The sequence below is a fragment of the Chiloscyllium plagiosum genome, chromosome 6, assembly GCF_004010195.1.
Source record: "Chiloscyllium plagiosum isolate BGI_BamShark_2017 chromosome 6, ASM401019v2, whole genome shotgun sequence".
Classification (NCBI taxonomy): Eukaryota; Metazoa; Chordata; class Chondrichthyes; order Orectolobiformes; family Hemiscylliidae; genus Chiloscyllium; species Chiloscyllium plagiosum.
Window position 1 is genome coordinate 45,801,627 of NC_057715.1, and position 13,924 is coordinate 45,815,550.

At 41.9% G+C, this 13,924-nt stretch overlaps 1 protein-coding gene across 5 annotated transcripts in view; it reads left to right on the forward strand.

The window, feature by feature from the left end:
• Positions 1–13,924, forward strand: part of uggt2 (UDP-glucose glycoprotein glucosyltransferase 2) — a 386,557-nt gene that overhangs the window by 263,493 nt on the left and 109,140 nt on the right. For all 5 annotated transcript variants that reach the window (XM_043691459.1, XM_043691457.1, XM_043691458.1 and 2 more), the window contains exon 27: positions 4,546–4,625. In XM_043691459.1, coding sequence (XP_043547394.1) covers positions 4,546–4,625 — 80 coding nt within the window. The remainder of the gene's footprint in view (positions 1–4,545; positions 4,626–13,924) is intronic.

Consider the following 13,924-nt stretch of genomic DNA (forward strand, 5'->3'; position numbering starts at 1 on the left):
CCAGTGTAGCTGCGGAAGATGGACTGTTCCACATATCCAACGAAGAGGCAGGCATAGCTGGGGCCCATGCGGGTGCCCATGGCTACTCCTTTGGTTTGGAGGAAATGGGAGGATTGGAAGGAGAAGTTATTAAGAGTGAAGACCAGTTCAGTCAGTCGAAGGAGGGTGTCAGTGGAAGGGTACTGGTTGGGTCGGCGGGAGAGGAAGAAGCAGAGGGCTTGGAGGCCTTCATGATGGGGGGTGGACGTGTATAGGGACTGGATGTCCATCATGAAGATAAGGCGTTGGGGGCCGGGGAAGCGAAAATCATGGAGGAGGTGGAGGGCGTGGATGGTGTCCCGAACGTAGGTGGGTAGTTCAGGACAGTGTCGAGGTATGCAGAGATGAGTTCGGTGGGCAGGAGCAGGCTGAGACAATGGGTCGGCCGGGTCAGTTGGTTTTGTGGATTTTGGGCAGGAAGTAGTAACGGGCGGTGCGGGGTTGTGGGACTATGAGGTTGGAGGTGGTGGATGGGAGATCTCCTGAGGTAATGAGGTTATGGATGGTCTGGGAGATGATGGTTTGGTGGTGGGAGGTGGGGTCATGGTCAAAGGGGCAGTAGGAGGAGGTGTCCGCGAGTTGGCATCTAGCTTCACCGGTGTAAAGGTCGGTGCGCCAAACTACTACTGTGCCTCCCTTGTCTGCCGGTTTGATGGTGAGGTTGGGGTTGGAGCGGAGGGAGTGGAGGGCTGCGCGTTGTGAGATTGAGAGGTTGGAGTGGGTGAGAAGGGTGGACAGATTGAGGCGGTCAATGTCGCAGCGGCAGTTGGATATGAAGAGATCGCCATTCCTTCACTATTGCTGGGATTCCCTCCCAAATGGCATTGTGGGTCAACCCATAGCTGGTGGACTGCAGCAGTTCAAGAAGACCACCTTCTCAAGGGCAACTAGGGATGGGCAATAAGTGCTGGCCAGACAGCGATACCCATATCCCACAAAAAAATAAAAATAAACAAAACTTTTCACAGGACTGTTCAGTAAACCATATTAAACCTCTAAGTAAACAGTCTCAAATCTACCCTAGCTATCTGCCTTGAACACGTGTTTATGAGGATTTCTTACAGTTTATCCAAATTAGGCCCCACTGATATGTTTGAACTGTTTGTCTGAAAATACTGGTATTATCTGTTCAAAAGGAGATAATGTTTCCCAGACTTTGAGAGTTGGCTAATGTTTCAGGATTTCCAGTTGTCAGTTTGGGCTTCCTCTTTTGTCTAGTTCTGGTCTTCGGACCATCTCGCCAAGGCGGTCATCTTAGTCTGGTCAGTCTGATGATGCTTGCCATGAGGTACAAGGAGCTGGAGATGCTGTGCAGCTTGGCTGTCAGTCTAAGATGCTGTCTGGAAATTCCATTGAAGAAGGTGCATTAACCGTGAGGGGGGTTCAAGTTACCCCTTCTCCCTCTCTTCATACCTTCTCGAAAATGTTATGGCCTGTGTCCAATATTAGCATCGGGCAGGAAGGTTCAATGAGATGTCTATTTTCCATTCTTGGAGATTGTAGAACATCGATTTGAACCTTCAGCTATCAAATGCTGACCTTGCCATGCTATGCCTCTGGCCTCCTACTGAGCTGGCTCCCACCAAGTGTGCACAGCGTTCTTCTAACAAAGTGGACTTCCTACAGAAGTAAACAACAGTTTGTTCTGAAACAATGTGACTGTTAACATTTGACCAGGCATTTCCAGGCTTGCCTGTTTTGAAGGGTAGTTGATTGTATAAGGCCTGGCTGCATTGATACTGTGTTCCAGCTCTGCATTTTGCGAACTGCAGACTCCAGCTAGGTTTAAACTTGCTCCCAATTTTGAGTTTTTATCCCTGCTCATGAAAAGAAATGTCAATATTTCTGTAACATTCCTCAACATCATGGGACAACTGACCACAACTGAGATGAGGGTTCTGAAAGCATGGTGCATAAATCTATGGAAGAAATAAAATAGGTTGGAAAGACTAAAAAATAGAATTCCTCATGCCAAAGTATGTTGTGGAGATGACATAATTGGGTTAATAGACCAAAATCTGGCAGACGGAGTATAATGTGCGAAAAAGTAAAGTTGTTCACTTTTGCATGAAGAATAAAAAGCAGTGTATTAGTTTAACAGAGAAAGCTTCAGACTTCAATGGTGTAGAGGGAATTAATTGTTCTGGTGCATGAGTCACAAAATGTTTGTATGCAGGTGCAGCACGGAATTAAGAAGTCTAATGGGATCCTATCCTTTATTACAAGAGAAATTGAACATGAGGATGTTATACTTCAATTTTACAGGGTGTACACATCCTGAATACTATGTGTGGTGTGGGTCTCTTTAGTTAAGGAAGTATGTAGATGCATTGGAGACTGTTCAGAAGAGGTTTACTAGATTGATACCTTGAGTATTTGGGTTGTCTTTTGAGGAACATTGGAGAAGGCTTGTTTAGAATTGAGAGTTTAGAAGAACAAATGGTGTCAAGAAGTTTATACAATTCTAAACAATTTTGACAAGGTGGATGTGGAAAGGATGTTTCCCCTTGGTCAGTCGGGAACTAGGAGACACTGTTTTAAAATTTAAGGGTCATATTTGTAGAATAGAAATGAGCAGATTTTTCCAGGATGGTGTACAACTTTGGAAGTCTCAACCTCAGAAGGCTGCGGAGTCATGGTCATTGAATATTTTCAAGATAGAGATAGATTGATTCTTCTTAGTTAAGGGAATCAAAGATTATCAGGAGTAAATGGGAACGTGGTGTTCGGACCACAAACAGATCAGCCATTATTTTAAAGAGTAACTGAGCAGGCTGGAAAGTTGGAATTGCTTATTTCTGCTCCTTTTCTGCGTTCAAATTTTAAGAATAGTAGAAATCAAGCAGATTCTTCAGTGAACCAGACTGAGATGGTAGGGCCTAGTGAACACGAGGGAGACGACAGAACTTACTCTTCATTCTGAAGTCCGATAAGCTGTCTTGTTTTTGCAAAACACCACTGGAACATCTCAGACAATAATTGATCCAATTGCATAATTAAGTTGCGCCCTCAAAGTGAGGACAAACTACACATTTACACACCTAGGGGAAACTAATTTGAGGGAAAAATATTATGTTTCATCTTCACCTTTAAGAGCTTTTAATAAAGATGAGTACTTAATTCATGCTCAGTTATTCATTTGGTATTCTAGGGGTCTATACAGGTTTAATGTGTTATTTTCTCAAGTGTGAACAGGATTGAAGAATGCATCATTTTTGAGAAGGTGTATTGTGGGAGTAATGGGGCAAGGGGATTATTGTTAGTTGAAAAGGCAACTTGCCTCTGACAGATTCTGTTTTCACTGCACTCCTCCAGCTGCGGTGTTTAAAATCTTATAACACAACAGAAAGCCATGTGAACTATTATGCCTGGTCTTTGAGCTATCCACATAAAACACACCCATAGGCTTTGCCCAAAACTTTGATATTTCCCCATTCAAGGATTTATCTAATTCCTTTTACCTTTGTGAAGTTTCTATCATTGAATTTCCTCCCATCAGCCTTTTAGAAACAGTGTTCCGCATGGTGAAAATCACTCCATTTAAAAAGTCTCCTGTCTTGCCAAGGTTGTAGAGCTGGAGGTAATTCAGAGATGTGGAAGGTCTATTTGAAAGCAAGGCTGGGAATTTTAATTGAGGCATTGGTCAGACCAAAATCTAATGTGAATCAGTGAGTAAAAGGGTGAAGAATGGATGCTTTTGATACAAGTTATGTAGTAGACATAGAGTTTTGGATGAACTTAAACTCATGGACTTTGGTGATGTGCGGGAGTGGCTGGGAGAATATGGTGGGTGAGCGTGATGTGCCAGTCAGGACAGCATTACAATGGTCTTGTCCAGAGGCAGCGAAGGCCTGAGTGAGGATTTCAGCAGTAGATGAGAATTCATGAATTCATTTAATAGACCAGTAGAAATAGACAGGAGTAGGCCATTGGCTGCTCAATCTGACCCGCCATTCAAAAGGATCATGTTGATCCAACATTTAACTTTTGAACTGAACCCTGGGCTGAACCCAGTGCATGAGACTTCAAAGTGGGTATCTTGTTGATGAAATGAGTATGAGGTCAAATACAGCTCCAAAGTTAAGAATGGTCTGGTGAAACACAGTGGCACGGGAGACTGACAAGGTTGGTGAGGCCAAGCATGGCCAGAAGGCCTAATATCAAGTCCACCTGCTTCAGAGGTGTGTTGTATAGTCTGAACAGATTGATCAAGAAATATCTTACTGGTCAGTCAAGCCTTTCAGTTGTTAATGCTCGGATCAGCTCTTTATGACTGTAAAGAATTTTACAACATAAATAGCTGATAGAATCCAAAAGTGGATGAGAACCTTTTGTGGGCTATGTAACTGATAGTCCATTGCAAAATTTCATAAAATGTAAGTAGGTAGACAACAATTTTTCTTTTTTCTGGACAAAGTATGGAGCTATGATTCTAATTTGATCTATTGTTTTTGCATGTCACAAAATGAATTTCATGAAACATGACAGTATTTGTTTATCATTCAGGTCTTGCATCAGGTGGTCAATATGAAGCTGAAAGTGTTCATGAACTGCAGACCCAAACTCTCGGAATTGCCTTTGAAAAGGTGAAGTATTTGCAGGTCCCTTCTGCCACTGTGAGGAATGACATTGTGTTAATATTCTGGTTGAATCGTTATCTCATAAATTGCTTGTTTATAGCAGCAAACTGCAAATTAAATAGCATTTGAGTAAATTTACTTAAACCAGGGTAATCCTTTTACAGTACAGGAGGCCATTTAGCCATCCAAGTCTGTGCCCATAACTCTGTGGTACAATCCAGTCAGTCCCGCTCCTGTGCTTGATACCTGTACTCCTACATGTATATTTTCTTCAACTGCGTACCAACTTTCCTTTTCAGAGCATTGATTATTTTTTACTTCCATCCCCTTGTGTAGTGACTTCCAAATCATTACCCCTCATTGTATAAAAGAAAATCCTCATCGCTTCTTTTTATACGCTCGCAGGATGGGGTGGCACTGGCTGGGTCAGCATTTGTTGAATCCATTTTGACTAAATTGCAGAGAGTGAGTGTGCACGTACAACAACTAATCAGGAAAGCTAATGGAATGATTTTGTTTATTGTGAGGAGAATTGAATGTAAGAGTACGGAGATTGTGCTTCAGTTATATTAATCACTGGCGAGACTACAACTGGAATACTTTGTACAGTACTGGTCATGGAAGGATATGAATTTATTGGAAGCAGTTCAGTGGAATTTACTAGTTTAATGCCTGGAATGAGCAGATTGCCTTAATGATGAAAGTCTAGACAAATTAGCTGATATTCTGTCGAGTCTAGGAGAGTTAGAGGTGACTTAATTGAAACCTATAAGATCGTGAGAGGTCTTGAGCCATCTTCTTGTACTGTTGGAGTCCATTTAATGTAGATGCCAATACATTCCCCGTTTTACAGACAGGTATTTAATTACAGAGTTGTGGCATGACTTTAATGGCTTCCTGTGTTTGTGAATTATTCAGCAAAAGACTTTCAGAGATTTCCAAGAGTTTTATTTACATGAGTGTAGTTTAGCACAAACACCAGTTTCCAGCTTTCTCTTTTGAGTCCTTCCTCTGTCCAGAAGTCAACTGTCCTCTGGGGAAGACCGCAGCTTTTTGTTTTTGATATGTAGAACTGTTTTATTGTTAAATTATAATTCAGTACAATTGCCAGTTTCTATGCTTCCCTTCGCTTCCTGGTTCAGAGGTAGAGATACTACAACTGCACCCAAAGGCGCTTAAACCCAACTCTTGGATATTTTTATCAACCTGTTCAGATGTGTCATTACATACCACTGGAACAGTTGGGACTTGAATGCAGGTCTCCTGGTTCAGAGGTCAGGACAGTATCATTACACCACAAAAAAGCTGTTAAAACAAACTTGTTAATTTTTTTTCTACGCTTAGAAATGCTCTTACACACAGCTGAGTTTTTTTTCTCACCACTAAATCACTTGTAATTTGTTTTTCATCTATTAAACACCATCAGTAAATTACCCATGTTTTCAACTGATTAACAAAGGCCTTTAAGGGCAATGCAAGCCATTAAAGCCGAAGGAGAGGCAGGGAGAGTTGAGAGGGCCAAATCAAAATGTAGTTAGAAAGGGTAAGTGCAGCACTTAAATACAAAGTGCAAAGGGCATCACCTGATCTCAATCTACTCTGAAACTTTCTGATTGACCCTGAGGGTTCTTGTGGCACAGTGGTAGTATCCCCCTTTGAGCCAACAGCCCCCAGCTTCAAGTCCCACTTACTCAAGAGGTGTAAGTAGGTTGATCAGCATATATCTTCTGGTTGACCCTTGGCGATCTTATGGCAGTGGTCATGTCCGTACCTTGGGTTCAAGCCCCACCAGCCTCAGATATGTGTCAAACATGCATGAACAGGTTGCTTAACAATAATTACAATTGAAATTGTTCACTGGCACTTTTGCAAGTCGTAAATTGTTTTGAGTATCTGCTGTGTTCGTGCGTTAGCCCAGGTAGGTTTTTTTCCCTACCACTAAGCCAGAAGGCCTGGGTTCAAGTCTCACTTGCTCCAGAGATGAGAAATACCATCTCTGAACAGGTTGATGAGTAAATATTCCTTGGTTGATCTTTAAAAAGATCTATACTTCTAACACTGACACTCCATTTGTTGTAAGAACCTTGAATTTGTGCCTGGAGAAAGTGAGGACTGCAGATGCTGGAGATCAGAGCTGAAAATGTGTTCCTGGAAAAGCGTAGCAGGTCAGGCAGCATCCAAGGAGCAGGAGAATCGACGTTTCAGGCATGAGTCCTGAAGAAGGGCTCATGCCCGAAACGTTGATTCTCCTGTTGAATTTGTGCCTCCCAGTCCTTGCTCTGTTAACTAAAGTGAATTGTTTTTTGTTATCTACCTTATTTAAATTAATCATTATCCTACACAGTTATCACATCTCTACTCAGTATTCTTTGTGCCAAGGAGGACAATTCCAGCTTTACCAAGCTGTCCTTGTAGCTAAAATCCCTTATCCCTGGAACCATTCTGGTAAATCTCCTCTGCACCCTCTCCATGTCCCTCACATCCTTCCTAAAATGTATTGAGCAATACTGGATTAATGCCCTAATTAACCAGGTGTTTATAAAAGTTCAGCATGACTACATTCGTTTTATATTATTTATGAAATCCAAACTCCCATATACAGTACTGGCACAAATAGAGGTGAATGAATTGATCTAGTTGCTATTAAACAGAAATGGTTCTTAGAGAACAAGATGGCAGTGGAGCAGCAGGATTGTGTGTGGGTTCTTTGAGCCGGGGGAGCGGACCTTTCAGATGGCAGCACTGGCAAGGCAACATCTTGGAGAAGAGTAGCTGGAGCGGCACTTCTGGCAAGGTGGTGGCGGTGACCTGGCCTGACATGGAACCAAGTATCCGTGGTCGCTGTAAGCCCAGAAGAAGGACTCCTGCTGTCATCGAGAGGGCAGCAGAGCCAGGGACAGCTGGTTGCAGTCACAACAGACCTAGAGTGGGAATTCCTGGTTATTGGTGAGGCAGTAGTAGCAGCTGAATCAGGGACTTCAGGTTGAGGTACAAGTGTGGGTTCTGCACGTAACACAGCATTGGTGGCAGCTTTGGCAAGGTCGGCCCAGCAGTGTAGAAATGTTGCCTAAAGAATAGCAACTCCTAAATTGATGGATCTCAGTGAGTTTTGAGGTTTTGGATGTAGGTTTGCTCGCTGAGCTGGAAGGTTCAATTCCAGACATTTCGTTACCCTACTAGGTAACATCTTCAGTGGGCCTCAGGCGAAGCAATGCTGAAAATTACTGCTTCCTATTTATATTTTTGGGTTTTTGGGTGATGTCATTTCCTGGGGTGGTGTTATTTCCTGTGGTGAAGTCACTTTCTGTTCCTTTTCTCAGGGGGTGGTAGATGGGGTCTAACTTGATGTGTTTGTTGATAGAGTTCTGGTTGGAATGCCATGCTTCTAGGAATTCTCGTGTGTGTCTTTGTTTGGCTTGTCCTAGGATCGATGTGGTGTCCCAGTCGAAGTGGTGTGCTTGCTCATCTGTACGTGAGGATACTAGTGAGAGAGGAGGTCATGTCTTTTTGTGGCTAGTTGTGTTCATGTATCCTTGTGGCTAGTTTTCTGCCTGTTTGTCCAATGTAGTGTTTGTTACAATCCTTGCACGGTATTTTGTAAATGACATTAGCTTTGCTTGTTATCTGTATAGGGTCTTTCAAGTTCATTAACTGCTGTCTTAGTGTGTTGGTAGGTTTGTGGGCTACCATGATGCCATGGGGTCTGAGTAGTCTGGCAGTAATTTCTGAGATGTCTTTGATGTAGGGGAGAGTGGCTAGGGTTTCTGGACGTGTTTTGTCTGCTTGTTTGAGTTTGTGGCTGAGAAATCGGCAGACTGTGTTCATTGGGTACCTATTCTTTTTTAATACACGGTATAGGTAATTTTCCTCTGCTCTGCGTAGCTCCTCAATGTTGCAGTGTGTGTTGGCTCGTTGAAATAATGTTCTGATGCAGCTTCGTTTGTGGGTGTTGGGATGATTGCTTCTGTAGTTCAATATTTGGTCTGTATGTGTTCTTTTCTGTAGACTCTGGTTTGAAGTTCCCCATTGTCTGTTCGCTCTACTGTGACATCCAGGAATGGCAGTTTGTTGTTGTTTTCCTCCTCTTTCGTGAATTTTATGCCAGTAAGGGTATTATTGTAAGGGTATTATTGATGGTCTTGAAGGTTTCCTCTAACTTGTTTCATTTAGTGATGACAAAGGTTTCATCCATGTAGCGGATCCAGAGTTTGGGTTGGATGGTTGGCAGAGCTGTTTGCTCAAGTCTCTGCATTACTGCCTCTGCTAAGAATCCTGATATCAGAGGTCCCATGGGTGTTCCGTTGGTTTGTCAGTAGGTTTTGTTATTGAAGGTGAAGTGGCTGATAAGGCTTAGGTCTGCTAGCTTGGTGATATTCTCCTTGTTGATGAAGTTAGTAGTGTTTGGTGCATGTGTCTTTGGGTCTTCTAATAGTGTAGTCAGTGTTTCCTTGGCCAGGTTAATGTTGATTGAAGTAAACAGGGCTGTTACATCAAAGCAGACTATTATTTCATCCTCTTCTATCTTAGTGTCTTTGATGGTCTTCAGGAATTCTTGGGTGAAGTGGCGTGAGTCTTCTACTAAGTCTTTGGTGTAGCTCCTTAGCCAATCTGTAAATTGGTGTTCCAGGTAGTGAGACTATGGGTCTGAGGGGGGCTCCTGGTTTGTGAATTTTAGGTAATCCGTAGAAGCATGGTGTGTTGGATCCGTCAGATTTCATTTTTTGGAAGTCAGTCTTATTTATTTCTCCAGATTTCTGAAGTATTTTGAGTAGGGCTGTGATTCAGTTCTCTAGTTGTGTGGTCAGGTCTATCGCCACTTGTTGGTAAGTGTTGGTATCTGTAAGTAGTGTGTTTGCTTTTTCAATGTAGTCTCTTCGATTTAGAATGACTGTCAAGTGTCCTTTATCTGCAGGTAGGAGAACAATGTTTTTTATCTTTTTTCAGTCTTTCCAGTGCTTTCCTTTAGAGTCATAGAGTCATTGAGATGTACATCATGGAAACAGACCCTTCGGTCCAACCCGTCCATGCCGACCAGACATCCCAACCCAATCTAGTCCCACCTGCCAGCACCCAGCCCATATCCCTCCAAACCCTTCCTATTCATATACCCAGCCAAATGCCTCTTAAATGTTGCAATTGTACCAGCCTCCACCACATCCTCTGGCAGCTCATTCCATACATGTACCACCCTCTGCGTGAAAAAGTTGCCCCTTAGGTCTCTTTTATACCTTTTCCCTCTCACCCTAAACCTATGCCATCTAGTTCTGGACTCCCTGACCCCAGGGAAAAGATTTTGTCTATTTATCCTATCCATGCCCCTCATAATTTTGTAAACCTCTATAAAGTCACCCCTCAGCCTCCAACGCTCAGACAAAACAGCCCCAGCCTGTTCACCCTCTCCCTGTATTCAGATCCTCCAACCCTGGCAACATCCTTGCAAATCTTTTCTGAACCCTTTCAAGTTTCACAACATCTTTCCGATAGGAAGGAGACCAGAATTGCACGCAATATTCCAACAGTGGCCCAATCAATGTCCTGTACAGCCTCAACATGACCTCCCAACTCCTGTACTCAATACTCTGACCAATAAAGGAAAGCATACCAAATACCTTCTTCACTATCCTATCTACCTGTGACTCCACTTTCAAGGAGCTATGAACCTGCACTCCAAGGTCTCTTTGTTCAGCAACACTCACTAGGACCTTACCATTAAGTGTATAAGTCCTGCTAAGATTTGCTTTCCCAAAATGCAGCACCTCGCATTCTTGTGCATTGTGTGTTTCCTTCCTTTTTACTGCTTAATGTTGGTGAGACTACCTGTCTGATGGTTTGCTGGGTTTCTTCTGTGAGAAGTGTTTCTTCTTTAGTGTTGTTTCTAATGCTGCTAAGAAATCTTTCTTATTCGCATCCTGGCAGTTATAATTTAATTCTCTTACTAAAATGGCTTTTTCAGTGTCTATTAAGGGTCGGTCAGATAAGTTTTTTATCCATGCTTCTGTGTTGTCATTGTTGTTACTTTGTGTAAGTTTGTCTAGTTTTTTTCTGCAGGTCTAGTTTTTTCATTTTCTGTGTTTGTCGCTGTCTAATATCTATGGCTTGTTGTACTATGTCTGTCCATTCATGGTCTGTTGCATGACTGAGTAAAGATTTTTGATGTAAAATTTCCCGGTTGTATTTACAGAGTCTGTTGTGGGCATCATTAATCATTTCTCTGTGGCCATTTAAGCATTCTGTGGCCATTTTGCCCGGCTATTCTTATGGCTAGTGGGGTGTTAAGGGAAGGTTTGTATTGAAGACATTTAGGTAGTACCTGTTTCCTTTGGCATTCGTGCAGCTGTTCACAGGTGGCACTCTGTCAGATTGCATTCGTTTCCCATTTTCGGGCCAGTTTTAGCATATTGCGCCCATAGGTCTTAGCAGGTTTTGAGGAGATTTGTAGCTCAGGTTGAGGTCTTGGATGTAGGTTTGCTCGCTGATATTAGTGAGAGAGGGGACCATGTCTTTTTGTGGCTAGTTTTCTGCCTGTTTGTCCAATGTAGTGTTTGTTACAGTCCTTGCATGGTATTTTATATAAGTTTTGCTTGTTGTAGCCACAAAAAGACATGACTCTCTCTCTCACTAGTATGCTCACATATGGATGAGGAAGCATACCACTTCGACTGGGACAACATATCCATCCTAGGACAAGTCAAACAAAGACACGCACAAAAATTCCTAGAAGCATGGCATTCCAACTGGAGCTCTATCAGCAAACACATCGAATTAGACCCCATCTTCCATCCCCTGAGAAAAGGAACAGGAAGTGACTTCACCATAGGAAATAACATCAACACTGGAAATGACATCACCAACCTAAAGAAACCCAAGCATATAAATAGAAAGCAGGAACTTTCAGCATTGCTTCACCTGAGGCCCACTGAAGATGTTACCTAGTAGGGTAACGAAATGTCTGGAAATGAACCTTCCAGCTCAGCGAGCAAACCTACATCCTAAAGATTGATGGGTCTGCACAGGCAGCTGCAAGGCAGTGGAGGAGAGGTGGAGTCACAATTGTCCTTGGTGAGCTGGCTCAGGACTCATAGCTGAGGCAGTGGAATGAAGATAGACTCTCCTTCAGTTATATCTTTTAATTCTTTTAAACTTTTTATTCTTAAACTATTGAAAATAGCGCCTGCATTGTGGCAACAGTTGAAGCTTTTCATGGTATTTTACTGTATTATTCACTGCAAAATGCAAGTAACAATAAACAAGTCATTCCATTAGAGGAGATTAAGAATTGCAATTGTCAGAAAACACTGACCGTGAGTAGTTTGTCAGCCCCACCTGTTAGTATACAAGCAGTCCCCAGGTTGCGAACTGGTTCCATCTGAGTCCACTCACAAGTCTATTTGTATACAAGTTGGAATGTAATGTAGGACAGCATAAAGCAGCTGTTTGTATGTATTGGAAATGTTCATATGTTGAATATTTAAAATCACAACCCGATATCGGATCGTGTTCACATGTAAAAGTGTTTGTAAGTCATATCTATAAATCAGCGACCTCCTGTAGTGTTGAACAGACAATTGAATAATAAATTATTGGAACTTTTAACAAAAGCAATACTAATTAAGTTGAGTACTTTAATCGTTCTCATAGACTGGACCAATCAAGTTGACAAAGGTGGTCTGGAAAATGAGTTTAGTGATGTTTTCCTGGAGCAATGTATTGTCAAATTAACTAGGGTTAAAACAGCTTTCGGTCTAGTATTGTGAAATAGGGTGGAGTTAATATCATGGTGAGAAGATCCACTGGGAAGTATTAAGGCTTGTTTTGTCAAAAACAATATATTCCAATTATAAGCAAAGATCAGAAGTAACATCAATTTCATAGGATAAGGTAAACGTTGGCTAAGTTTGATTTGGTATTTAATCTAAAGGTATGGCTATAAAGGAGCAACTGGAAATATTCAACAAAAATAAATTCCATTGAGAAACAAAAGCTTAGTGAGAGATTCACTTGTGACTTGATAAGGGGAGTATTTGATTGAAAAAAAAAGTTTATGAAGTTCAAAGAGTAAATGTAATACAGTAATTAGTATTTCACAAACTAGCAAAGGTCACCAAAATATTTCTGGAAGTGGGAGAAATAGAACATGGGAGTAAACGGGCTGGCAATATAGGAACATGAAAACAGCTTTTGCATATATATAAAGGAAAAGAGCAACAAAAGTAAACATTGTACCTTAGAAGCAGAGACAGGAGAAAGTTTCATGAAGAATGAGAATTGAATAGAATCCCTGTAGTACAGAAGTAGGTCATTTGGCTCATTGAGTCCGCGCTGCCGTTCCAAAGAACATCCCACTCAAACCCACCCACCTACCCTCGCCCTGTAACCCTGCATTTCTCATGGCTACTTCACTTTGCTTGCACATCCTAGGATACTATGGGCAATTTAGGTTGGCCAGTTCATGTAACCTGCACATCCTTGGACTTTGGAGGGTGGGGTGGAGGCTGGAGCAGCCGGAGGAAACCCACACAGACATGGGGAGAATGTGTAGACTACACATAGACAGTTGCCCAAGGTTGGAATCAAACCTGGGTCTGTGGCCCTGAGGCATCAGTGTGAACCACTGTGCCACCTGATGGCGGAAACATTAATCAAATATTTTTGTGACAGTCTTCAAAGTATAAGAAACATGTTTCAAATCAGAAATAGTTAAAAGCTGTCACCTGCCTCTTGGCAGCCAACTTAGGAGTCCACCAGTGTCACATTTAGATAAAAGGCAATTACATAAACATTTATGTAAGTTCATATTTCATACTTTAAATCCTGTGTAGGACACTTCTTACTCAAATAAAATTGGCATTATTTAAAAAATAAAATTCCACTCTGGACCATTAAAAAAAACATATGCACCAGCCATGATATTCTGTAGCCCTCCAGATTCTGGAAAATCCTGGAGCATTTTCAAGTTGAAAGGCAGTGACTAATGAAGTGCAAAAAGATCAATGTTGGGACTTCAGCTATTTACAATCTATGTCAATAACCTAAATAAAGAGCCAGATAGTAATGTATCTAAGCTAACTGATGAGACAAATCTAGATGGAAATGTAAGATGTGAGAAGGATACAGGGACAGCACAGAGAAAGACAGAATTTTTTTTAAAAGATGTGAAACTTGTAAATGTTGATGGTCAGAGGAATTTGTTGTGCACCACAAAAATAGGAACACAAATGGCAAGTAACTTGGAAGGCAAATGATGTTATCCTTTATTACAAGGGACTGGAGTACAGGGTTAAAGAAGACTTGTTGCAATTATGCAG